This window comes from Saccopteryx leptura, chromosome 2 (assembly GCF_036850995.1).
Source record: "Saccopteryx leptura isolate mSacLep1 chromosome 2, mSacLep1_pri_phased_curated, whole genome shotgun sequence".
In the NCBI taxonomy this organism is placed as follows: domain Eukaryota; kingdom Metazoa; phylum Chordata; class Mammalia; order Chiroptera; family Emballonuridae; genus Saccopteryx; species Saccopteryx leptura.
Genome location: NC_089504.1, coordinates 266,761,307 through 266,787,028, shown reverse-complemented (window position 1 = coordinate 266,787,028; position 25,722 = coordinate 266,761,307). Strand labels below are relative to the sequence as shown.

Sequence of the window (25,722 nt, the reverse complement as noted above, 5' to 3'; positions counted from 1 at the left end):
CATTGTTTGAAAAGGAAATGTTAACTTATTTTTTTTGGTTTATTAGCTAATTAAAAATTTTTGTTGATTGATTTTAGAGAGAGGAAGGGAGAGAGAGAGGAAGACAAGAACATCAATCTGTTCCTGTATGTGCCCTGACCAGGGATCGAACCTGCAATCTCTATACTCACCCCCACCCTCAGCCAACTGAGCTATCTAGCCAGGGCAGGTTTATTAGCTAATTTTTGAGAGATCTGTATCACCTGCAATGTCTAGAAGGATTTTTTAAGATACTCCATAATTTTCTGAGATAACTTGATCCTTATCCTATCATACATGTAAACACAAAAGAATTAATGTTTTAGCAAACTGATAAGATCTTGTTTTTAGTGATTAGGTGTTTATAAGTGATAACTAGAAAAAGTTGTCAGGACTTAATTTATTCATTTTACAAGTTTGACTGTCTTTGATTTTGCTGGTCATTATAGCCAGGATCTGGAAATTAGTCTCTTTCTATCTGCTAGCTTTATTGCCAGTATTTCATTATTCATGATTATAATATTTAAACTGACAATTGCAATACAACAAGAAGCAAAATAAAAAATATATATACCCAGCAATTTTCTCTAACACTTCTTCAATTCTTGCCATGAGAAACTTGGGAATAATAGTAATAGTTAATAAAAAATTATTAAACTATTTTCCCATGCTAATTATTGGGAGCTTTTAGCCAAAACATTAACTTATTTAGTGTTTTCTATAGCTCTTAAGCCCCTAAACTTGAGACCATTTAATTGAAAGACTGATTACTTGGTCCCAGCCTTGGAGATTTTGACTTAGTAAATCTGGTGTAGGGATTAGAAATCTCCATTTTAAACAGTTAATTTGGGAATTTTGAGAAACAGCCAAAACACAGAAATTTCTTTTTGAGGATTGGTTTTCTCATTTTTGAGGTAAATATTATGTATTTGACTTTTGACAGTTTTTTTTTTAAGGAGCTGAGAATATACCATAAAATCATCAAATGTTTCTTCTGAAAATGTGACAAACATATCAATAAATATGTATTTAACTCGGCATTAGTGATTTTATTAATTTTAAGGCGAGAGACTTGGTATTGTTACTTTATATCTATATAGACACATGTCCATGCCTCTCTTTTGGTGGAATATATAGTATAAGCAATAATTATTTCTTTTGGGGGCTCCCCAGCAATATTCTCCCTTTCAAGACAGATGTTAAATACTTTTGCTAAGAGGTGACTGTTTTTCACTTCAGATTTCCTTCTCTCTGCATGGCATACATCATTCATCAGTTTTCTTTGGAAAAATTGTAAGATGAATTTTACATGAGTTGCTAGGAAGAGATAGTAAAAGTCTGGCCCAGTTCTGTGTGGTTCATGAAAGTTTGTCAACTGACACTGGTGTATTTCCTGACTCTGTTTATGTCCTTTTCTAAGTAAATTTTTTCTTTTTTATTGATGTTTGCTTACGAAGGAACAATTTGCTTTTTGGAAGACAATGAGAATGTACTTAACTTTTTTCATTTCTGCTCTTTTAAGGAATCAAGTACTGGAAATGTTTGATCATGCTTATGGTAACTACATGGTAAGTAGAAGGCTTATCTTTATATACAGTTTGTGTGAATTGATTACTGTATTTCCCCATGTATAAGACTCACCCTTTTAAAAAATTTGGGGTCTGCCTGACCTGTGGTGGCGCTGTGGATGAAGTGTCGGTCTGGAAATGCTGAGGTCGCCCCTTCTCTCTCTTTCTGTCTCTCTCTCTTTCTCTCTGTCTTCTCTAAAAATGAATAAATAAAATAAAATTTAAAAATTTGGGATCTAAAAACCAGGTGCGTCTCATACAGTGGTTGTAGGTTTTCTTACTTGCATTTCCCGCTTTTTTGTGCAAATGAGGAGTTGTATAAATTTTATGATGAATAAAACTTGAGTTCAGTAACTTTATGTAATACATTTTTTTCCAAATTTGGGGCCCCAAAATTAAGGTGCGTCTTGTACGTGGAGAAATATGGTATGTGAGCACAGCCCTGGGAATTTGAAACTTGAATTAAAAAATGTGTTTAAAAATTAGTGCAAACATAGGCTAACAGTATTCCTGCTGGTGGTTCTTTGAGAACCAGTTTATGGACTAGGTAAGAATAAGTTGAATTAGATTATAAAACTATATTTAAACATTTTCCTTTAATGCTGTCAACAGTGTTTATTGAGTGCTTTCTATAGCTAGAGACTGTGGACATAAACATGAATAAGATGTTATCTCAGGCCCTAGGGGAAATTATTTTCTTAAGTAAAATAACTGTTTACAATAATACTTTATATACTCTATGAAGAAAATCATTGCCAAAAAAAGGACACACTGTCTTGAAGTCTCTGTCCAAATTATGTCCTCATGGAGGGCTTTGATTGGAATATAATTTACCTTTTTTTAAAATTTTTTATTTATTGATTTTAGCCAGAGAGAAAGGGAGAGACACAGAGACAGAGACAGAGACAGGAACACCAATCCATTCCTGTATGTACCCTGACCAGGGATTGAACCAGTAACCTCTGTGCTTCGGGCCGATGTTCTAACCAGCGGAGCTATCTGGCCAGGCCATACTTGGCTTTCTGATGCACTGATCCACACTGTTTTAAAATGCCTTATTGCTCACAAAAACTGAAGTAGCAGTTTCAATTTTTCAAGATGAAAAAGTTCAGGTCTTTTGCACAAGAGTTAAGAAATTTAAGCCTGCTAAACTTATACTTAAAAATGGTAAAAATGGTAAATTTTATGTTATGAGAATTTTTTTTTAACCCCAGTTAATAATCTGATTCCCTCATAGTACAGAGGGAACTTTTTGGGAGGTGGAAGGTGTTTCCCATGGTGGGCATGGGAGGTGCTGTAGCTGCCCTGGCCCTGTCTCTCCTAAATTCTTGCCCTTCAATAAAATGGTCCTTAAACTGGAAAAAAAAATTTTTTTAATTTCTAAAACGATGAAATAGCAGGCAAGTTTTAGAATTCAAAAGAAAATTTTATGTGTAATTTTGTGAATAGTTTAGTAAAATTATTCTGCTTATGACCTTGTTTTTACATTTTAAAATGTCAGCAGATTTTCTTTGATGATTAAGGCCGGTAAAAATGTTGTTGGGAAATGTTTGACAGAACTAAGTTTAGGTCATTCGGCTTTTAATATTTTCATGTGATTCTGTGAATCCATTTTTCATTATATATTGCTTCAATATCTTCATATATTAACATAACGTCTGAGTACATACACTTTTTCACTTTTGTGCTTTTTAACTATGTTTTATATTTGATGATCCTGTTCCCTTTTATAGTGTACATTTTTTAAGAGTACATATTGAGTTCTTAATAAATGTTTTTAGAGTATGATGATAATGAAGTTTTGGGTATTTTTTTTTTCTTTTTGTATTTTTCTGAAGTTGGAAACAGGGAGGCAGTCAGACAGACTCCCGCATGCGCCCGACCGGGATCCACCCGGCATGCCTACCAGGGGCGATGCTCTGCCCATCTGAGGCGTCGCTCTGTTGCGACCAGAGGCATTCTAGCGCCTGAGGCAAAGGCGTGGAGCCATCTTCAGCGCCCGGGCCAACTTTGCTCCAATGGAGCCTTGGCTGCAGGAGGGGAAGAGAGAGACAGAGAGGAAGGAGAGAGGGAGGGGTGGAGAAGCAGATGGGCACTTCTCCTATGTGCCCTGACCGGGAATCAAACCCAGGACTCCTGCACGCCAGGCTGACGCTCTACCACTGAGCCAACCGGCCAGGGCCAGTTTGGGGTATTTTTTAACCATAATCAAAAGCACAGATTTAAAATCATTTCTTAAAATCTCAGCCGTTTTCTTAATATTTTTTTCAAAATCATTTATCCAGAGAAAGAAAAGGGCTTCCTTTGTGAGTGGCACTTGTAGGGCAGTTTGATTGCTACATGTGCAGCGTTGACAGCAAGATGTTTCAGAAGCATACTGTTGTGTCTGGGCAGCGAGGTGAGCATTGGCCCTGGTGCCCATGGAGGAAAAGAGTTATCTGCCCCTGCTTAATTCAGTTTGAGCAAAAGCCTAGTATAACATCTAGGCTAGTGGCTTTGAGGGGGCCGAATGGATCCAGGCTGTACCCTCACACCTTAGCTATCTCATAAATGTATACTTTCGGATCCAGAGTTAAATAAAATAATATATAGCTGCATTGATTCAGTACATCTCACGGTGAAGAGGATCCTCTCTTTGTAAAGCACAGTATTTTTAATCAACATACTTTTCCTATTATAGAATGCACTTAATAAATGCGTTTGCAACAGAGCAGATATTGAGGGCAGTCCTTGAAGGACTTCTTATTTCAATTCCTATTTATTGGACCCTAACTGGGTAACATTCTATTACAACTACCCACCTATAAACTAAAGGAGAGGAGTTTCAGCTCCAAAGACTGGAACTCTGGAATTAACATTGCCTTCCATTTTCGAGGTAGAGACACACCCATCTGCAGTCCATGCAATGCTTATTTTAAAATGCCTGTTTTATAACATGAGTGATTCCTACAGTATATTTGTGTCATGCTCAATTTATGTGAGGTTTATAACCCAAGATTTAGTCTAATATTTACACTTCCCCTTTTCAGGTTCCTAACTAATATGAAACAGTTCTAAAATATTAAACAGCAGGTTCCCTGTATTCACTATTTGAGGTCAGCAAGCACCATTAGCTTGCTGTAGAGTAAAAGTGTATGGGCTTTGGAGTTAGACTGGTTTGATTTCAAATCCCATCTCAGCTATTTAATAGTTTGGACCTGCATAGATTATTTAACCCCTCTGAGCCATGTCTTTCTGTATAAAATGGAGGAAACTGCAAAGGGTATAAGATTATAGAGTATAAGATTTTTGAAGACAAGGACCATTTTCTTTTATATGTCCTGTGCCTAGCATCATGCCTGGCATGTAAATGCTTATAAGTTGTTTTTGAAAGAACTGAATTGAATTCTTGTGAAGATGCAAGATGCCTTTTAAATTCAAAGAAACCATTTAATAAATTTCATTAAAAATACAAATGGCATCTGAAACTTTTAAAATTATGTTAATCAGTTTCATCCCAATAAAATTCAATTGAAAAGAATACAGATTTATGGTGAATTTGGGGATATAAAGTCTTTAGATTTAATTTTCTTTGTAGTAGTCAGTTGTCTACTGTGCTAAAATGTAAAAATGCCTGGCAAATGGTGGGCTTTTACTAAATGTAGTTAGCTTTAAATTTTTTACTATTCTTCCCATCCAAGTACTAACCAGGCCCGACCCTGCTTAGCTTCCGAGATCAGACGAGGTCGGGCGCGTTCAGGGTGGTATGGCCGTAGACTACTATTCTTCTTAATACTACTCTCTAGTCTAGTCTACAGTTGGAGCAGTTCCTTTTTACCTTCTTACTTCCCAGGAAAACGGTGGTATTTTCCAAAGATACACAGTCAAGAATGATTAAGTGCAAGAACTCTGGAAAGGGAGCCGGACACCCGGAAATGGCTCTGCCGCCAACCAGCTGGGTTACAGCCTTCCCGAGGCTGTTTCCTCATCTCTCTGCAGCGGTGGGCTTGCCTCACAGTGTTGTTGTAAAGATGAACCAGTTAGTATCAGGGCTTAGAACTGCTGTCCCGGAGTGGGAAGCACTGGGAGTTTACTACTGCTCCTAACCGCTGCTGCCACTGTCCCTGCTACTGTTGTCAGTCATTCTCTGCCCGAGATTGAAATTGACCTCCTAAAATTCGGCTGGGCTGTAACTCACAACATGAATTGCACGGATGGTTTTCTCTTTTGCCTAAATAACATGAGATTTGATTGTTTTGGCAGTTCTTTTGTGCCCTTATTTAACCTCAGACAACAACCACTTTACGGCTTCTATTAGCATGTTTTTAGTGTTTGTGCTGAGGTCCAGTTTCAGGTTAATTTAGGTGACAGAATAACATATATTTGGGCACCCAGTGCAGCAGCATTGAGGACCTGAGCTCTGAGCTGATCTTTGTCTTCCAGGGTGTTTCTGTCCCCTGCAGACAGCTCAAACTGCTAAAAGCAAAAACTGCACTTTGGTAGAGTGCTAAACAATGCAAATAGACTAAAAGGGTTGGTAAGCACACTTCCCTTGAACCGGTAGAATCATATGTAACTACTACTTCTACACGTGACTTGTGGGAGCACAGTTCACAGAAGCAGATTAGTTTTTTTATCATTCAAAACTCAAACCAAAGGAACTTTTAAAACCAAAAGAACTTTATGGATGTTTGGTTTATGTGAGGTTTCTAAAATTACTTTATTTTTCCTAACGCTCTTTTAAACATTTTTTTTTTGTGGTAAAATATACATGACAAAGTTTACCTAAATTTTACCTGTTTTTTTTTTGTTTTTTTTTGTATTTCTCTGAAGCTGGAAACTGGGAGAGACAGTCAGACAGACTCCCGCATGCGCCAGACCGGGATCCACCCTGCATGCCCACCAGGGGGCGATGCTCTGCCCCTCCGGGGCGTCGCTCTGCCGAGACCAGAGCCACTCCAGCGCCTGGGGCAGAGGCCAACGAGCCATCCCCAGCATCGGGGCCATCTTTGCTCCAATGGAGCCTTGGCTGCGGGAGGGGAAGAGAGAGAGGAAGGAGAGGGGGAGGGGTGGAGAAGCAAATGGGCGCTTCTCCTGTGTGCCCTGGCCAGGAATCGAACCCGGGACTTCTGCACGCCAGGCCAATGCTCTACCACTGAGCCAACCGGCCAGGGCTAATTTTACCTGTTTTTAAGTGTAGTTATGTGGCATTAAATACATTCACATTATGCAACCGTCGCCATCCATCTCCAGAATTTTTCATATTCCCTGTTTCTTTTTGATCGTTTCTTTGTCAAAAAGTAATTCTGTAAATGAAGTGCTTTAGAAGTGGTACTAATGACTCAGAGGAGGGAATAAAGACTAATTTATGCCTTTTTTTGTGTAGATGATTGTGAGACTACTTTTGTTAACCATTTGTTGTTCCTTGGCCTCTTTTTCTAGAACATCCTGAAACTCGGCCAGAGTGACTTCAGAAATTCTATAGTATCCTCATAACGTTTTTTTATTTATTCATTTTAGAGAGGAGAGGGAGAAACAGAGAGAGAGAGAGAGGAGAGAGAGGAGAGAGAGAGAGAGAAGGGGGGAGGAGCTGGAAGCATCAACTCCCATATGTGCCTTGACCAGGCAAGCCCAGGGTTTTGAACTGGCGACCTCAGCATTTCCAGATCGACGCTTTATCCACTGCGCCACCGCAGGTCAGGCCTCATAACGTTTTAATATCACACTCTGATATACTCTGTGTAGGATTTTAAGTCAGTAGAACCAGGTCTTTCTGTTTAATTAGGTATAATTTCCAGATAAAAAATTTCCAGTTTTAAATGCTCGATTTTGCGTTTTGACAATTGCATACAGTTGTTTACCCTCACAGTTGTGACATAGAACATTCCTATCACCCCAGAAAGCTTCCTCACCCTCCTTTGCAGTTCCTTTTCCCAACCTGCAACCATTGTCACCTGCCTTTTGCCTCTGTGGTTTCCTTTTTCCAGGTTTTCATATAATTGCCTTCACACTGTGTGGAGTCTTTTGATTCAGGCTCTCTCATTTAGCATGATGTTTTTGAGACTTACCCATGTTGTTGGCTCTATTGTCACTTTTTATTGCTCTGTAGTGTCTGATTTGCTAGAATATAGTTTATTCAATAGTTGATAAATATTTGACGTGTTTCTGGTCTTTGGCTATTATTAAGAAGACTGCTATGAACCTATAAATGCAAATATTTGTGTAGACATTTTTATATATTTCCCACCGGGGAATGGGCTTGCTGGGTCATATGGGAAGGGGAAGTTTAACTTGATAAGAAACTGCCAGCCTGACCTGTGGTGGTGCAGTGGATAAAGCGTTGACCTAGAATGCTGAGATCACCAGTTCAAAATCCAGAGTCAAGGCACATATGGGAGTTGATGCTCCCAGCTCCTTCCCCCTTCTCTCTCTTTCTCTCTCTCTAAAAAAGAAAAAAAATGTTGCCAAAGTTTTCTAAAGGAACTGTTACAGTTTGCATTCCCAATAGCTGTGTATAGGGACTTCTGTTACTCCACATCCTCTCCAATACTTGGTATTCTCAGTCTTTTAATGCTAACCATTCTAGTGAGTATGTAGGGGTATTTTGTTGTGATTTCAGTTTGATTTTTTTCTGATGAGTAATGATGTTAAAATTTTTTTCTTGTGCTTTGGAGATATATATATATATATATATATATACACACATATATTATTATTTTTTTTTTTTTTTAATTATTTTTTTGGTGAAGTGTCTGTTCAAATCTCCTGCCCATTTTAAAGTCAGGTCATTTGTCTTATTATTACTGAGTTGTGAGATATATTCTGGATATCAGTCCTTTGTCACATAAACAGGGGTAGACAAAAGTAGATTAGTAATAAATAATACAATAATAAATAATAATACAAGGATAAACTCTGTGTTTCTCGTACTCACAACTGTAAACCTACTTTTGCTCACCCCTTTATATTTTGCAGATATTTTCGCAGTCTGTGTTTTGCCTTTTAATTTTCTTTATAATATCTTTTAAAATGCAAATGTTTTAAATTGTGACCAAGTCCAATCCCCCACACCCTTTTTTTTAACTTTTCATGTCTTTTATATCCTACCTACCTAATATTTGCCTAGCCAGCCAGGGTCACAAGATTCTCTTGTTTTCTTCTAGGTGTTTATAACTCTAGCTCATTTATTTAGATCTGTTACCCATTTCAAGTTAATGATTGTGCATGGTATGAGGTAAAGGTTGATTTACATGTATTTTTTCTCAAAGGATGTCCAATTGTTCCAGCACTGCTTGTTGAAAGAAGACCCTTTCCCCACTGAATTTCTTTGGCACCTGCAGAAAGGCAGTTAACTTTAAATGCATGGGTCTGTTTCTAGACTGAAATTTTTTTCCCATTGATCTAAATATCTTTATTATATGTGGCTTAAGTGTCTGTCTGTCGCCGATAGCTTATTGGTTGCTTGTGTAACTGTACTAGCCAATAGGGTGAAGTTGCCACGGCTGAACGCAAATTGAGCGTGTCAGGGGGAAGGTGAACATTTGTTTGCATTGGCAATCATCTGTTTTACATAAAAACTACGTCTTAATGTAATTTCTTTTAAGAATGCCTCCTAGAAAATACAGCACTGAAGAGGAGAGAAAAGGAGCTAAAGCTGCACAAAAACGGCTTTCTCGACAAAAAGAAACCACTGAGCAGAGAAAGACAAGGCTTGCTTCAGTCGCAGAGCAAATGTGTCTTTCTCGGCAAAATGAGACTGATGAGCATAGAGAAACAAGGCTTGCCTCAGATGCAAGACAAAAAAGCCTGTCTCGACAAAATGAGTCCCTTGAACAAAGGCAGGAGAGAAATGCAAAAAAAGACAGAGTAATGCTGACCGAAATGCAAAAAGGATTAAAACAGTTTCAAACGGAGAAACTTTAATTTTTGAGCATTCCTCTGGTGACATGAATATTAAATGTGAACACTGTCAGTCCTTAAACTTCAAGTTAGAAACTAATTGATTTGATGTGGCAAGAAAGGATTTTCTCAATGTTGCAAGTACGGAAACATTGTAGTTCCATTAATTGAGAATTATCCACCACTCTTGAATAAATTATTGACTAGCGGTGGCTCTTAAGAAATGTACCACCAGTGGTTTCCTTCATTGCACTCTACTTTAAGCAATTAAGCAAGTAGAAGGGGGAAACCCCGTGGGGCACTAAGCAAAGGGGCGTCCTCGCCACCTGCCCTGGGTAATTCAGTTTGAATTAGCAGACACCTTTGCACAAATCATTTTAATTACAATTTATAATATCTAGAACAGCGGTCATTTTGTATGACCGCTGGGCTTTCTAGTTTATTCATATACCAGTCTCACAGTATCTTAAGTGTGATAGTAAGTCTTTCAGATTTGTTCTTTTTCAAATTTATTCTGAATAGTTTCTTTGCATTTCTCTGTAAATTTTAGAATCATATTGTCAAGTTCTAAAAAAAAAAAACAAGACAAAACCCTGTTGAGCCATTGACTGGGATTGTGTTGACTTTATAGACCAATTTGGGGAGATTGACTTAACAATTTTGAGTCTTCCAATTTAACATGGTGTCTCTGTTCATTTATTTAGTTCTTATCTAATGTCAGCAATGTTTTGTAGTTTTTATTATACAGGTTTTGCACAACTTAATATATTCATACATATTTAATATTTTTGATGCTGTCGTAAATTGTAGTTTTTCAAATTTTAATTTCCCATTGTCCATCGATATATAGAAATACAAAAGGCTTTTTGTCTTCCAACCTTATATCCTGCAACTTTGTAAAACTCGCTTATTTTTAGTAGCTTTTTGAAGTAGATTTCCTTAGGATTTCCCACATGGTCAGTCATGTCATCTGTAAACAAAGAGACTTTCTCTTCTTCCTTTTCAGTCTATATGCCTTTAATTTCTTCTTACTATTAAGTATGATGTTAGCTGTTGGTTTTCATAGATGCCCTATATTAAAGTTTCTATTTCTAGTTTGCCAAGAATTTGCATCATTACAGGGTATTGAATTTTGTCAAGTGCTTTGTCTGCATCTATTGATACAATCTTCCTAAAAAAAATCTGTTAATAGCAGGACTTTATTTCATTATAACATTATTATTTATTATCATTTATTTCAGATAACATTTCACAGAGTTGATTTATTTGATCATTGATCAAATCCAAATAAATGCAGTCCTAAACACCTGAAATATGGTTTGCTAAGTGAATATAAATAGTGAACAAAAAGGAACATGAAAATTTGACCTGGGATGAAAAGGGAACTGATAAAATCTGCAAGTTCAATCATTAATTAGCCTTGCTATCTTATGTGATAGTTTATTAAATGTCATTTATTTTTTTAAGAAGGAGTATGTTATCTGCCTCAAGGAGGGAGGGCCTTAAGGATGTAGAATAAAACATTTAAAAATATAAATGACTTTATTGGGAATTGAATAGATTTGATATTTTCAATAACTCATTTTTGTAAATAATACTTTTTGCTTTATTAATGTTTTCAGTAGAATAGAGTCTCTTCCCTTTGCCTAATTTTTGGGATTGGTTTTATGGAAAGTCAGTTTTTGATGCTGCTTTGACCCTGAGTATTTTCAGATAAGGCTTTGTCAATTTAAAACTCCAGGAAATTTGGAGTCTGGAGTCTGATGTGGAGAGTTTCTTATGTTTTGTTTTATATTATATTTTTGCTCTTGCTTTTAGCTAGGCATTAGTTTTGTTTAATTCCTATTGAACTCTTTCATCACCTGAGTTTGATTTTTGAGTTGTAATTAATAAATGTTTTTCATGGCTTTGAGTCATAGCAATGTGAATTACTTACCCCTAGTTCTAGTAATAAATACATTGTTAAGAGAAAATATTACTGTACCTCAAATAGCCAGGATGTTTTCAGCATAATATGGCTGTTTATTTGCCACGTATGCATTACTTTGGATTTATGCAGACCAACTGTAGTTTGCTTTGTGGTTAACCCGAAGAAAAGGCTGTGGTTTTATTTTCATCCCTAATCTTGAAATGGGACAGGAAGTGTTTTTACACCTCGTTCAAACCTCCTTTATTTGATTCTGGTTTGCAATTGCTATTAATATTTTTCTTATCTGGATAAGCTTAGGGTTTGAGTTTCATATTTAATTTCAGACATCAGGGTTTATCTATGTGTGTGTGTATTGCAAAACCCTAAAAATAGCAGTATGAAACTTTCTAAGCAGTGGTTTAAAGTAACTTTTGATTTTAAAGGAACTTTTGAAAATCACATTAACATTTGGATGACATCTTTCAAAATACATCAGCAAGTTTAAAAAATATGACTTTTCTTGAGTTACTTCTAAGTGTTTTTATTTTATATGTGTTAAGTATGAAAGTATAAAGCAATAAAAATCGTGTGCATTCTGGGAAATCATAGTTCCATTGGTAGTAACACTGAAAAAGTAGGAATTTGACACGTAAAAGACACAAAATAATTAGGAATTTATACTAAGATTATATGTGATAGTAAAATTATAAAATATTAAATTCAGAATTTAGTAGCTGTATGTAGATTGTAAGTAATTCTATCAACACACTTGTTACCTGGGATCTTTTACTTGGAAAATGAATCATTTTGGAGCACTGAACTTTTTTAAGTATCTAAAGGGTTGCAGTCTTCCATGCTTTCTGTATTCTTTAACCTCCTTTAATTATTTGGGGGTGAGGGTCTTTTCCTTTCTGTTGACCATGTGTTTAGAGTTCTTGTCCTCTGTTCTGTTTTTCTGCTACTGTGCTGTGGGTTTGGAATTACATAATTGAGTTTAATGAGAGGCAGGCAGCAGGATAGAGTTGGACATGGAATCAGGAATGTTTTTGCTTAACTTAAAAAATTCAGTCATATGGGCATACAAATATAGGAGGAACAAGAAATAGTGTAAATTGTGTCTTCAGTTTGATAATAACTATCTAAAATTAAACATTCCTATCTTTTTGACCCATTGGATCCGTTTCTAGGGATTTAATCTGTAATACAAATATTTGTATAAAAGATACATGCATACAGATGTTTACTGCAGCATTGTTGGTGCAGTGAAAAACAGTTCAACATGCATGTTTATCAGTAGAGGACTAAATAACCTTCAGCATGTCTGTGCTTTGGGATGCGGAGAGGAAGGTGTAGGCTCTGGGAGCAGGTGGTCAGGTTTGATTCTGGAGCTATTATTTGCTAGTCGCATGACATACGCTTACGTCACTCCTCTGGGCCTCAGTGTTTTGATCTGTAGATTGGAGATAATTGAATCTATTTCAGAGGGTTGTGTGATAATTAAATGAACTAAAGTGTACAGAACAGTGCTTAGAACATAAGTACTCCATAACATTAGCCTATGTTAATGTATGGCTTTGCAGTTATTAAAAGGAATAAAAGACATCTATAAAATTATAGTGGAAAAACCCCACCATAATTTAAGTAACAAATTTTAAAGCAGTATTTGCATATGACCTGAACACCTGTTTGTAAATAAAAATTTAAAATATGTGTTTATATATTTAACATATGTAAATTCATCTGGAAGGTTAAACTCTAATCAACAGTCTTTACTTCTGGGGAGTGAGGTTGGGTGGAAGGGAAACAAATGATCAGATATTTAAAGAAATCTTTTTTTTTTTAAGCATGTATTACATTTATAATTAAATTTAAAAAAGATTTTATAAACTATAAGGATAGTAGAATTCTTTGTTTTGACTAACCTTTAGTTTCATTAAAAAAAAAAAAACTGTGGAAAGGTTCTGTTCTCTAAATGATGTGTGCTTTCTCTTATTTTCCTGGTGACTCACTACGATTTCCTTGCAGGAACATGCTTACCCAGCTGATGAACTCATGCCTTTGACCTGCAGAGGTCGTGTGCGAGGCCAGGAGCCAAGTCGGGGCGATGTTGACGATGCCTTGGGAAAGTGAGTGCTCACACGAGGTGTGGGGCACCTCAGAGTTCCCAGGGCTGAGACTTCGTAGGGGTACCTCACTGTCTGCTTGCTGGCGATTGCCTGGCTTTCAATCACCACTTTAAGTACCACATTAAGTTCCTTATTCCTTCTGTTACCCTTTAAAAAAAATTAATCAGTTTCTCTCTTGAATCAGTGAAAGGTTGAGTTTTTTAAGATGGATGTCACTTTTAACATGTGTGTAAAGTCATTGACATATTATAAGGAATTGATGCTTTCATAATTTTATTTGCTTGAAAGCTTATACATTAATGGATAAAATATTCAGAATTCTAATGTGTGTCTTCTTATACTTGTTTCCTAGGTTTTCTCTGACGCTGATTGATTCTTTGGACACTCTTGTGGTAGGTTTGATTCTTCTTGAATTTACTTATTTTATAAATTTTGTAATATGTACACAGTAAGTCTGAAATAGAAGCCTTTAGAATTTGAGATGTACTTGGTCTTTGCTTCTATCTAAGTCTTGCACACTACTGAGTTAATAACATCACATGAATGTCAAGTGAAATTATGTAGAATCATGGAGTTACTCAAATAATCCATAGGTATGTCAATTTCTGTGATGGCACCTTAATCAGGATGGTGGTTGCTGCAGGATTTACATGGACTTTGAGATTCAGAAGAGAAAGCAGTCAACTTAAAATGGGGTTTCTAATTATATTTTGCCCAAGGCTTGACCTGAATTTTACTTTTATTTGAATCTTAATCAGGTACTCTTATGGAATGTTTTATATCTAAATTAGATTTTTTTTTTTTTTGACAGAGACAGAGAGAGAGTCAGAGAGAGGGATAGATAGGAACAGACAGACAGAAACGGAGAGAGATGAGAAGCATCAATCATTAGTTTTTTTTTGTTGCAACACCTTAGTTGTTCATTGATTGCTTTCTCATATGTGCCTTGACTGTGGGCCTTCAGCAGACCGAGTAACCCCTTGCTCAAGCCAGCGACCTTGGGTCCAAAGCTGGGAGCTTTGCTCAAACCAGATGAGCCTGCGCTCAAGCTGGCGACCTCGGGGGTCTCAAACCTGGGTCCTCTGCATCCCCGTCCAATGCTCTATCCACTGCGCCACCGCCTGGTCAGGCTCTAAATTAGAATTTTTAGTGAAAGTATCAAATCAAAAGAAGAAGTACTGCAAAATATTATCCCATGAAAAGATTAAACAGTCAAGTAAAGAAAAACTACTTTTGACTGATCTAGGATCTAAATATCATCTAATTGTGCGGCCTTAATTTAGACTGAAAAATCAAAGCAACTGTGTAGTGACAGTGACCCTTTCATGGAGCTCATTGCAGAATCCGCAGATTTCTTAGCTTGGTAAGCATTCTAGTAGTAGCAATGATATGAAGCACTTATTAAGTCAGACATTCTACAAGAAGTATGTACTTTGTAGACATTACCTCATTTAAGAAAACAACCGTATGAGAATAGGTATTCCCTCTTTTTGTATATGTAGGAGCAGACTCAGAGATGGAAATAACTGGGATTAGACAGGTGGTAAGTGAAGGAATCCAAATCCAAATCAGGGCATTGTACTGCTTCTGTAGTTAGGGGTGCGGGCATCCGTGTGGCAGAGGTGGCAGGTGGTCTGTGGTTTAGGGTTGGTTGGTCAGCCCTTGAAGGATGTGCTTGCTTCTCTGAGTAAGCAACTTTTGAAATGATGTGTAGTGCATTGGATGGTTTTTTGTTAGTTTAGACTTGGAAGCCACATCCAGGTAGAGCCCACTTCAGGTAGCTGTAGGTCATGGGTTCTGTGTTAAGAAACAAGTTAACAGTTTCTCTTGATGATTGGTTAAAGTCCTAATAATTGTGTGTCTCAAAAAGTTTATAAAGATTCCTTATAATTAGTACTTACTTTTTTCCTCCATTTTAGATACTACATTTTTGTTATATGCTTAAGGGGAATATTTTGTATGTGTTACTTTTTAAAATTTTAAGATATTAACTTGCTTTTAGTAGCTCATTCTGAGGATGTTTCTCTTTGACTTCGTAGACAGTAACTTTATTTTCATAATTTTCTTTTAGGTATTAAATAAAACTAAAGAATTTGAAGATGCAGTGAGAAAAGTTTTAAGAGATGTTAATTTAGATAATGATGTAGTTGTATCGGTCTTTGAAACAAACATCAGAGTTCTTGGGTAAGTATGTAAAACACTAAAGCTATAATTATAATAACAAAAACCTAGGGTATACTGTTTATTTCTTGATGGTAATCAAGACATTTCTATGTTTAAAAGATAAAAGTTGGGGGACTATGAAACAGGCTGTGGGAGGACCTTGCTCTAAATGAGACGCAGTCAGCAGCAGGCTTTGGAAATAGTTGCAGACTCAGATCCAAGGCAATCCTTGCGTATTGGTAAAAAAGGCCTGTCAGTTGAACATTTGCATATTAGTGACATACACAGGTTTTTCACTAGCAGTAGAGTTTGCTAAACTTTACCAACACTTCTTCAAGCCAAATAAAACTGAATTTATAGGATTACCTTTCAGCGCCATAATTTGAAATACCCTTGGAACATTTAAAAATACAGAATTACAGGATTTATTAATTCAAATTTTGACATTATTACATTTTTATACTTAATGGTTACTTTTGTGTTATTGTAACTCATTTTGGTCAAAATTAGTCTATTCAATTAAATTTAAGAAATTTTAAAAATTAAAAAGTTAAATAGTTATATAGCTTTGAGAGTTTATTAACGTATTACCTTTAATGCATAGTAGAGAAATAATTTTTATTTTTTGATGTTATGCTAAGGGAGTTAAAGATTTGATGACATAATTAAATTTAATTAATAATTAAATTAATAATTTAAATCTTGTTAAAATAAGTTACTTCTTTGTTGTTCTTTCCATTAAGAAAACTTAAGGTTTTTAAGAATGCCAGACATTTTACAATAGGTAGAACATCCTAATTTTTTTTTTTTTTTTTTTGTATTTTTCTGAAGCTAGAAATGGGGAGAGACAATCAGACAGACTCACGCATGCGCCCGACCGGGATCCACCCGGCACGCCCACCAGGGGCGACGCTCTGCCCACCAGGGGGCGATGCTCTGCCCCTCCGGGGCGTCGCTCTGCTGCGACCAGAGCCACTCTAGCGCCTGGGGCAGAGGCCAAGGAGCCATCCCCAGCGCCCGGGCCATCTTTGCTCCAGTGGAGCCTTTGCTGTGGGAGGGGAAGAGAGAGACAGAGAGGAAGGAGGGGGGTGGGGTGGAGAAGCAAATGGGTGCTTCTTCTATGTGCCCTGGCCGGGAATCGAACCTGGGTCCCCCGCACGCCAGGCCGGCGCTCTACCGCTGAGCCAACCGGCCAGGGCCCTAATTTTTTTATTTTTTTTAATTTTAATACTGTTACATAATTATAAAGCTTTGCCCTAAGTGAGTAGCTGGAGTTAGGTAAAAAATTAAGTGTTTCTGTGGCCTCGGCCTTTCCTTATGTATGCAGCATTGTTGGTCACAAGACACCCACATCTCTTGAGGAGGTGGCTCTCACGAGTCTGTGAACGGTGGGTGACGTTCCATCTCTGATTGCAGGGGTCTTTTGGGTGGACACTCACTGGCCATCATGCTGAGAGAAAAGGGCGAGTACATGCAGTGGTACAATGACGAGCTGCTGCAGATGGCCAAGCAGCTGGGGTACAAGCTCCTGCCAGCTTTCAATACGACCAGCGGCCTTCCCTACCCGAGAGTGAGTACTTCTGACACGTTCGGCCGTCTTTATAGACTTCCTTTGCTATTTAGAAACAGCAACAACACATGTTTGTGGTGGGAGCCATTGTAATAACCAATTTATTTTGACATTCCAATTAATTTGGATTTGAGTGGTGTGAGAGTTTAGGTAAATTTAAGCCTTTTATGTGTCACCGCAAAGCAGATTGAATTACACTGCAGAAGGAAGAAACAGATGCCAGACTAGAATTTGGGCACAGGATGGTTCGTGCAGAAGATAACCGTGAAGCTGTGAGAACAGGCGTTAACTGTCCAGAGGAGAGGTGTAGGGAGACCCAGGATGGAGGGGATGCGGGGGAAATGGGCGGCGAGGAGGAGAGTGTGCAGACGGGGGAGGGAAACCACAGTGAGCATGCTATCAGAAAATACAGAGAGAAGCTTCAAAAGGAGATGTTCTAGAGAACATTGGAGTGGGTGCTAAGAGAGCCTTGAAGATGGACAGTGGCGGAATAGAGGGAAAGAAGGGCTCAGTCAAGGACAGAACCGGACCGTTCATTTTCAGGTTTCTCTCCAGGTTAAGGCGAGTTGGCGGCCAAGTCATTTGAAGGAGTTTTGTGGGTTTTTTTCCCCCAAGAGAAAAGGTTGTATTTAAAGCGGAGGGAAAGAAGCCATTGAAGATGGGAAGAATTCTCTTCTAATTTGTTTCATTCTTTATGAACACTGTTTCTCTCTCCCTCTTACCCAAATCAGACACCTCAGCCATTACCAACCTCTATTCATATTTTTCTTTTCTCATTGCTACCATGCTAGTTGTAATCAGTCTGATTGTATTCCAGAGCCATAGTAAATACCCATCTTCCTCTTTTCTCTGTGGTTTATGCTTCAGAGACTTAAAGAATTAATCTTACCAATACATTTTTATCAGATAACCCTCAGAAGTTTTACTGACTCTTCCTGTTGTACCTTGTGTCTTTTAACCTTCAGAATTCCTTATGGTTTGGCAATATGCTTGCTTTCTGATGTTTTCTCATATCCTGAACTCCAGGGAAATGAGTGTGCCATTTCAAAACAATTGATTAGTGTCCCCCAAACTGCCAAGGGTTTTATTTTTTATTGCCATGCTTTTAAGCCTGCATCTATATAACCTAAAATAACTTCTAGCAATATAAATCAAATAAGACTCATTTCCTCCATTAAGAAGTTTCTGGGCAGAGATACAGCATGATATAGAGCAGTGCTTTTCAAACCAGAGGTCACAGCCCATTGACTTGACTCATCGGTTTAGTAGATGGTCACTTTTTTTTTTCTTCCCAGAAACAGACTAGTATTAAATCTCTTATTTAAATTTCTAATTTTTGGTATTTTAAATAGCTCTTCTTTATAAACGTGTTTTTACTTATTTCTTATGATAAATTATTAGAAGAGGAAACAGTAAGTCACAGAAATAAGGAATGCTTTTTAAGACTTTGGGTACTTATTGCCCAGTTGCTCTCCAGAAAGTTTCTACTTTTCTAGTTCCTCAGTGTTGTATAGAAGTACACCCGTCATTGTGCTGTTGCTATTATTGTATGTTATCCTTTTGTCAACTTACTGAGGAAAAATGGACTCACATTGTTTGCAGCAGTGAACCCAGTGTAGTGACCACTCCCCACGCCTCACCTGCATTTCACTTCCATTGTGTTTGGTTGAGATTGAGTGGCTTCTTTCCCTGTCTCTTTGCTCAGATATTCCTAGAGCCTGTATGGTTATAGCATACCCAGCTATTGGTATCTGCAGATAAGTATTTGAGCTCCTCTTTGTAAGAATCTGAATCATAACTGACTTGGGGAGATACTCGTGATGTTTTATATTTGATTTTTTTTGTTTGTTTTTATGCTAAATCCTTGGCATATGCTTGCTTTTTGGTTATTTATTTGGATGACAGAAAAACATTCTATTTTTAATCAGTTACTGGTCAGCTTGGATCTGGTTAATTCAGGTTTATACTGTAGTATTATAAAAAGACAGTATGGCTGTCTTTGAATCATTAAAAAAATATTCCTTTGCAGAATTCTTTTGTGTTTGTTAGCCTGTTTAGCCTATTAGCAAGGGAATATACTTTGTATTTCAAAACTTTTAAAACCTGAAAACAAAATTTTAATTTCCTTTTAAATATATACCATAACTTAATCAGTATTTTCTCAGTATTTAAATATGAAGAACTATTTAATATGTTTTTTCACAAATTCTCAATTAAGCATAAGTTCTTCTAGTGTTGGTCTGGTTCCTTGTTCTTGTGCTAATCAGTTCAAACTGTCCTGCAAACAAAATTATTGTAGAAGTTATTTTCTCTATGTAATTCTGATAATGATTTTGACTTTCAGAATCATCGAGGAAGGAACTAAATGAAACTTATTTATTCTATGAATATTATGTGCATAAAATATACTTCCCTAGATGTTAATTGGAAAGTCACAAAGATCATCAGATGAAATTTCAGTATTTAGTTATTTTGTGAATTATTTTCATAAAAAGTCTTGATTGAAAAATATTGGCTTATCCAAGAGTCATTATCTCTTGATAATTGCTAATAATCATTATCTGATTTTATTTAGATTAATTTAAAGTTTGGCATTAGGAAACCAGAAGCTCGGACCGGAACTGAGACCGATACCTGTACTGCGTGTGCAGGTACCTTGATCCTTGAGTTTGCTGCTTTAAGTCGATTCACAGGAGCAACAATATTTGAGGTTTGCTTTTCATAGTCTTTGATCTCCTGGGTATTGGGCCTACCTAACTTCATATCTTTTCCTCATTGATCAGCTATTAAGATTATCAAGCAGAGGATTACTGTTACATCAGTGGACTTTTGTCTAAATTTCATCACAGTTTTTGTCAGAAACATAGAAGTCATTGTGAAGTAAATGTATTAAATATAACTTGGTATTTTTTCATAAACTATACATTTTTAGGTTTATTCTTAGATTTCTTTTTAAGCCATATTACCTGTATGAATTTGTTATCACAAATGTCCTATATGAAATAGGATATTTCTATGTTTTATTTGTTAGGCACTTTTAGATAGTCTAATGCAGGGGTCCCCAAACTACGGCCCGTGGGCCACATGCGGCCCCCCGAGGCCATTTATCCGGCCCCCGCTGCACTTCTGGAAGGGGCACCTCTTTCATTGGTGGTCAGTGAGAGGAGCATAGTTCCCATTGAAATACTGGTCAGTTTGTTGATTTAAATTTACTTGTTCTTTATTTTAAATATTGTATTTGTTCCCATTTTGTTTTTTTTACTTTAAAATAAGATATGTGCAGTGACGTAGGGATTTATTCATAGTCTTTTTTATAGTCCAGCCCTCCAACGGTCTGAGGGACAGTGAACTGGCTCCCTGTGTAAAAAGTTTGGGGACCCCTGGTCTAATGCTTTCTGAAAACTTCACTAATCTAAAACATGGTGAAACTTTTGCACTTAAGTCTTGATTGATTCTTATCTGTAAGTTTGTTACTCCAAGGGAAATGTTTTTCACTATCCAAGAGATTTAACAGCCCCTAAGGGGTTTGTTGTAGACTAGCTATGTCTCACACTTTTTATTTTATTAAATAGTTTAAGGTTGTCATTGGAGTGCAGTATTAACATGAAACACTCTCTTTTTTAATGCATTGTGACAGGAGACTTTTTAAAAATTCATCCAGCGGAGTACATTGAGCAAGCCAAAATAGGAATATATACCAGCATTAGAGACATGGGGCTTGAGTGTGGGTAAAACCAATCAAATGGTCTTTGTGTGTGTTCAGAGTGTCTTAAGGGACAGATTTATCATGTTTGGTTAATTTTTTTTTATACCTTGTTAACATTTCTCCTTACTGAAAAGTGGAGTCACTTTTTGCATACTGTCTGATTTGTACTGCCAACTCTCTGAGATACTGATGCACTTACAGTGAGGAAAGGGAGTCTCAGGGAAGATAAGATACACAGCTTAGTGGGTGAATGAGGGGCGGTGGAATCAGAATCCAGGCCTTCCTGAATTCTAAGCTCATACTCTTTCCGCTAGGCTATTTGGTATTTATGAATAGATCTGTTGAAAATCCTGATTTTTCCAAACTTCCTGAATGTTCAGTAATTTAAGAGAAGCAACCTCATATAGCGATAGAGCATCAGTCTGTTACAGGGTTGGCAAACTATGGTCTTCAAGCCAGATTCAGCCTGTTCCTGTTTTTGTGAATGAAGTTTTATTGAAACACAGCCATGCTCATTTATTTATTTATTCTATGGCTGCATTTGTGCTCCAGTGACACAGTTGAATAATTGTGCCTGAAATATGTATTTACTCTCTGGCTCTTGTCAGTAAAAATTTTCTGACTTTTGGTCTAATCCACTGGTTTTCAACTGGAGGTTGAAAAACACTGATCTAATCTATAAAGGTATCTGAATTCTCATATTAGTTGCCCTATAATTCAGTTTAAATCTTTGATTTTATTGGGCCTCTTTTCTTAGCTGTAATATAGGAGTAGGGAATTTTGATCTTTATGAAACTTTCTGGCTCTGAAATTATAGCTTGTAATTAAAGTTGTAATGTGCTTTGTTTAAAAAAATTAGCATAAATACATAGTTTGAATCAAGAATTAAAATCTACAAGGTGACAGATTGGCTTGATTTCTTTCTTTTATAGAACTTCTGTAATGCTGAATAGACTTATGCTCTGAAATTAATTTTAACTTAGAAATGATCCTGTACATGTCCTTTTGCTTTTATGTTCATTTTAACTTCATTTTATCCAAAGCCAAGAATTTGGTAAAAAATTATTTTAATTTAGTGTCCAATAGATAAAAATAAATGAAAAAAAGAAAAGAAACTGTTACAACGTTCTAAGTTTGGTTGTTGAATGAAATGACTGTTTCAGAGACACTGTACAAATTTGATATCTCCTCCTGTTTCCTAATTATGAGTATCTGAGTTTTCCTTTGCATTTAAATGACAAATGATTTTACCAAGTATTTAATAATACTTGAATGTGAATATGAACTTGTACTATAAGAGTAGATGAGCCTGGGTGGTTTTAAAGTGAGTTTACTGCCACTAAAGCTCATTTTTAGTCATTCTTTTTAGCTAGTCTTGATTAGTTGAAAAAGAGCCAAGATTTGACTTGTAAGGAAATTTAACATATAATGGTTATTCTAGGAATTTTAGTTAATCCTTAAAATACAGTGTGGGCCTTTGATTTTTGTTTCTTTGTTTCCTATTTGCCAGAAACATGAAGTTATTCAAGTATACTTTTCTTTCTTTTTAATTATAGGAATATGCAAGAAAAGCTCTTGATTTTCTCTGGGAAAAAAGACAGCGAAGTAGTAACTTGGTGGGCGTGACCATAAACATCCACACTGGAGACTGGGTACGAAAAGGTATGTCTGTTGGGCTTTGCTGAGCCTCCATGTCCTCAAGACGGTTGAGAAATAAAGGATTGTCATTTGGTAAAGTAATCTTTGGGGCAGTACAGAGCAGTGTTTCTCACAAAATTGCTGGAATTATACCTAATTTAGCTCAGTTTCTTCTTTGGTGTACCAAATAATAAATAGCACAGTTCTTCTAGATGACTTAGTGTGCTGTTTCATATCTTAATGGGTATAGCATTCTAGGCAGAGGGTGTAGAAGAGACAATTAGAGCTACTTTCTTCGAGGACCTCAGCCATCTCGCATGAAGGTGTAGTTAAGTGGAAATCTGTTTAACAATGTTATTACCAATTCTTATTAAAATGAATTCATATCATGAGACAAAGGATATAACAATGTTTATGAACAAACAGGTATAGGATTGGATAATGAATATGATTTTATCTTTTTAGGACACCTTTAAAAACAAGTATAGAAGAATGGAAATACACTAGAATAGTCCTAATAAGATTATCTTTTTACATATTTTTCTATTTCCCAAAAGGCTTATGTTATTACATATAAAATAAAAAATAACTGCCTATAATTAAGTAAATTAAAAAGATAATTATTAATTTGAACATATTAAAATTATTGACTCTACTCAGTATTGTATTAAATTTTTATCTAAATGATTTCTGAAACTAATCTGAATCCTGGCTTCAGAATTCTGCAGTTTCTTTTTTTTTTTTTACCTACTTTGGAACTCAGGTACAAATTAATCATAATTAACTTTAAATAAATTACAATTGTTGGCTTATGACACTCATCACTGGTCTGTGCATGGCCCATTTTATTTCAGTCACTTCTAATATGTAACAAGCACCCACAAATGGACCATCTATTACAGAAGCAACTTAGTTGACAACCTGTTACTTCTGCATATGGTCATTGAACTCTTCCTGCCTCTGCAATATATTTGGGCTTATTTATACTATCTTTATTATTTCAGTGTGTCCCACCTTTTCCGTTTCTTTTGGATTCCTTTATTTTTATTGGACTCTATATTTGCCTCCTTGTAAAACATGAACTTTAGCATGCTCTCCTATCCCTTTGTCTCTACCCCACCCTGCTCCAACACTTACCCCCTTTATGTGGAGATATATAGTACATTCTTGTTCATTATGAATATATTTTTTTCTTTTGGTCTTTCTTTAAAGATAACAAGCTTTATCAAGGCATTTGGTCACAGTACTTTGTATATTGCTTGCAACGTGTTTAGATTTGTCTTTCTTCTTATTTATCCCAAATGGTTTTCCATAGCTTTTAATAGCTTTTGAGGCCTTATGTGCCAAAAATAATTTTATTATGCCTTCATATTTGAGTGACAGTGTGGCTGGATGTAATTTTCAGTTTAAGTTCTTTCAAGTCGTTGAAAATACAACTCAACTGTCTTCTCGCATCCTATTAAAAATCTGATACTCTGATTTTTATGCCCTTGTATATGATCTTCTTTTTCATTCTGGAAGAGTAGGAGTATCAAAGCCAAAGAGAAATTTCTAAAAATGCTGTTATATTTTAGGTGTAGAATTTTCTTTATTTCTCCTTTTGGTATTTTGTAGAGCCTAATAAAAACCTTTGTTTTTAATTCCTGGAAATTTGGGCCTTATTTTTTAGATATTTTATCCTTTTTTTTTTTTAACAGAGACACAAAGTCAGGAGAGGGATAGATAGGGACAGACAGACAGACAGGAACAGAGGGAGACGAGAAGCATCAATCATCAGTTTTTCGTTGCAACACCTTAGTTCATTGATTGCTTTCTCATATGTGCCTTGATCGTGGGGCTACAGCAGACCAAGTGACCCCTTGCTCAAGCCAGCACCCTTGGGTCCAGGCTGGTGAGCCCCCCTCAAGCTGGTGACCTTTGGGTCTTGAACCTGGGTCCTCCGCTTCCCAGTCCGATGCTCTATCCACTGCATTACCACCTGGTCAGGCCCTTTTCATTTTTTTTTTTTATCTTTCTTTTTGCAGTTTCTATTATCTATATCATTTCTTTTTCTATTTTTTTATATAGCTTAGAATATACATATGCATATATGTATTTTTTTTATTTTTTTTCCCCCCTGCCCTTTTTTCTTCAGGAAGATTACCTCCTGTGGTCTTCCAGTTTGCTAATATGTACCTCAGTTTTATATTTCATCTATTATGTTATTTTAACTGTTGTAGACTTTATTCCATATACTTCTGCTCAATTACATTTTTTTTTAAATTTTGTATTGCTAATATCTTCCTTATCACTTTAATATGTTTAGTAGGCTAATTTAAGTTTTTTGGTCTGCCTGTTCTAGTGGTTCTTCTGATGAACTCATTCTAGTATTTTCTTTTTCTTTTTAAAGAGTTATGCTTCTTAAATGTTTTGGACCTATAAGTTCATGTTTCCTTATCACCTACTTTGTGGCAAGGTCAAATCCCAATTCCTATTCAGCCCAGTGATTTTAGCGATAAGTTCCAAGAAGTTTTAAATAAATACCAATGCCTGGAACACTGGAGATTCTGACTTAATTGTCCTGGAGTATGCCCTGAGTATAGGGATGTCTAAGATTATAACTTAGATTTAATTCACCAGCCTTCGGAGTTTGGAGCAGGAAAGGCTCAAGTTAGTTCCTTCCTCATGTGCAGGGCTTCTGTGCAGCCCGGATTTTACTCCTGAGAATACCTGGGGCTTAGAGCTAGCTGAGTCACAGCTGGGGTGGGGGTGGGGGGAGGAGGGGGGAGCAAGAGCAAAGCTCCAGCGGTGTCCCTCCTATTTGGTCCTTCCGTGGCCATGCCTGGCTGGCTGCCCCTGCTCTAGGCCACAGCCACTCTCTCCCCGCTCTTCCCCATCCTCCTCTCTTCCTCTTCCCTCCCCCCCTCTCCCCCCTTCCCCACCCCACCCACCATGCCAACTTTCATCATTTTCTTCTTATTTTTTTCTTTTGGACCTCTTTGATGATCTTGGAGGAAGAAGGCAACAATTGGTGCTAATTTTAGCAATTAGATGGGGCATCTCCAAATAGTAGCATTCTTTTTTTCATACCTATTATATCTTTAAAGATTGATGTCTTCCTGATTAAAGGTCTGATTAAAAAAATGTGTAATGTAGTGCTTCCTTTC

General features: G+C 36.6%; 1 protein-coding gene across 2 annotated transcripts in view; it reads left to right on the top strand.

Annotated features, from left to right (window-relative positions):
• EDEM3 (ER degradation enhancing alpha-mannosidase like protein 3) overlaps positions 1–25,722 on the top strand; it is a 66,501-nt gene that overhangs the window by 3,185 nt on the left and 37,594 nt on the right. For both annotated transcript variants that reach the window (XM_066361714.1, XM_066361713.1), the window contains exons 2-8: positions 1,541–1,586; positions 13,399–13,499; positions 13,852–13,891; positions 15,571–15,683; positions 17,079–17,232; positions 19,808–19,942; positions 22,495–22,600. In XM_066361714.1, coding sequence (XP_066217811.1) covers positions 1,541–1,586; positions 13,399–13,499; positions 13,852–13,891; positions 15,571–15,683; positions 17,079–17,232; positions 19,808–19,942; positions 22,495–22,600 — 695 coding nt within the window. The remainder of the gene's footprint in view (positions 1–1,540; positions 1,587–13,398; positions 13,500–13,851; positions 13,892–15,570; positions 15,684–17,078; positions 17,233–19,807; positions 19,943–22,494; positions 22,601–25,722) is intronic.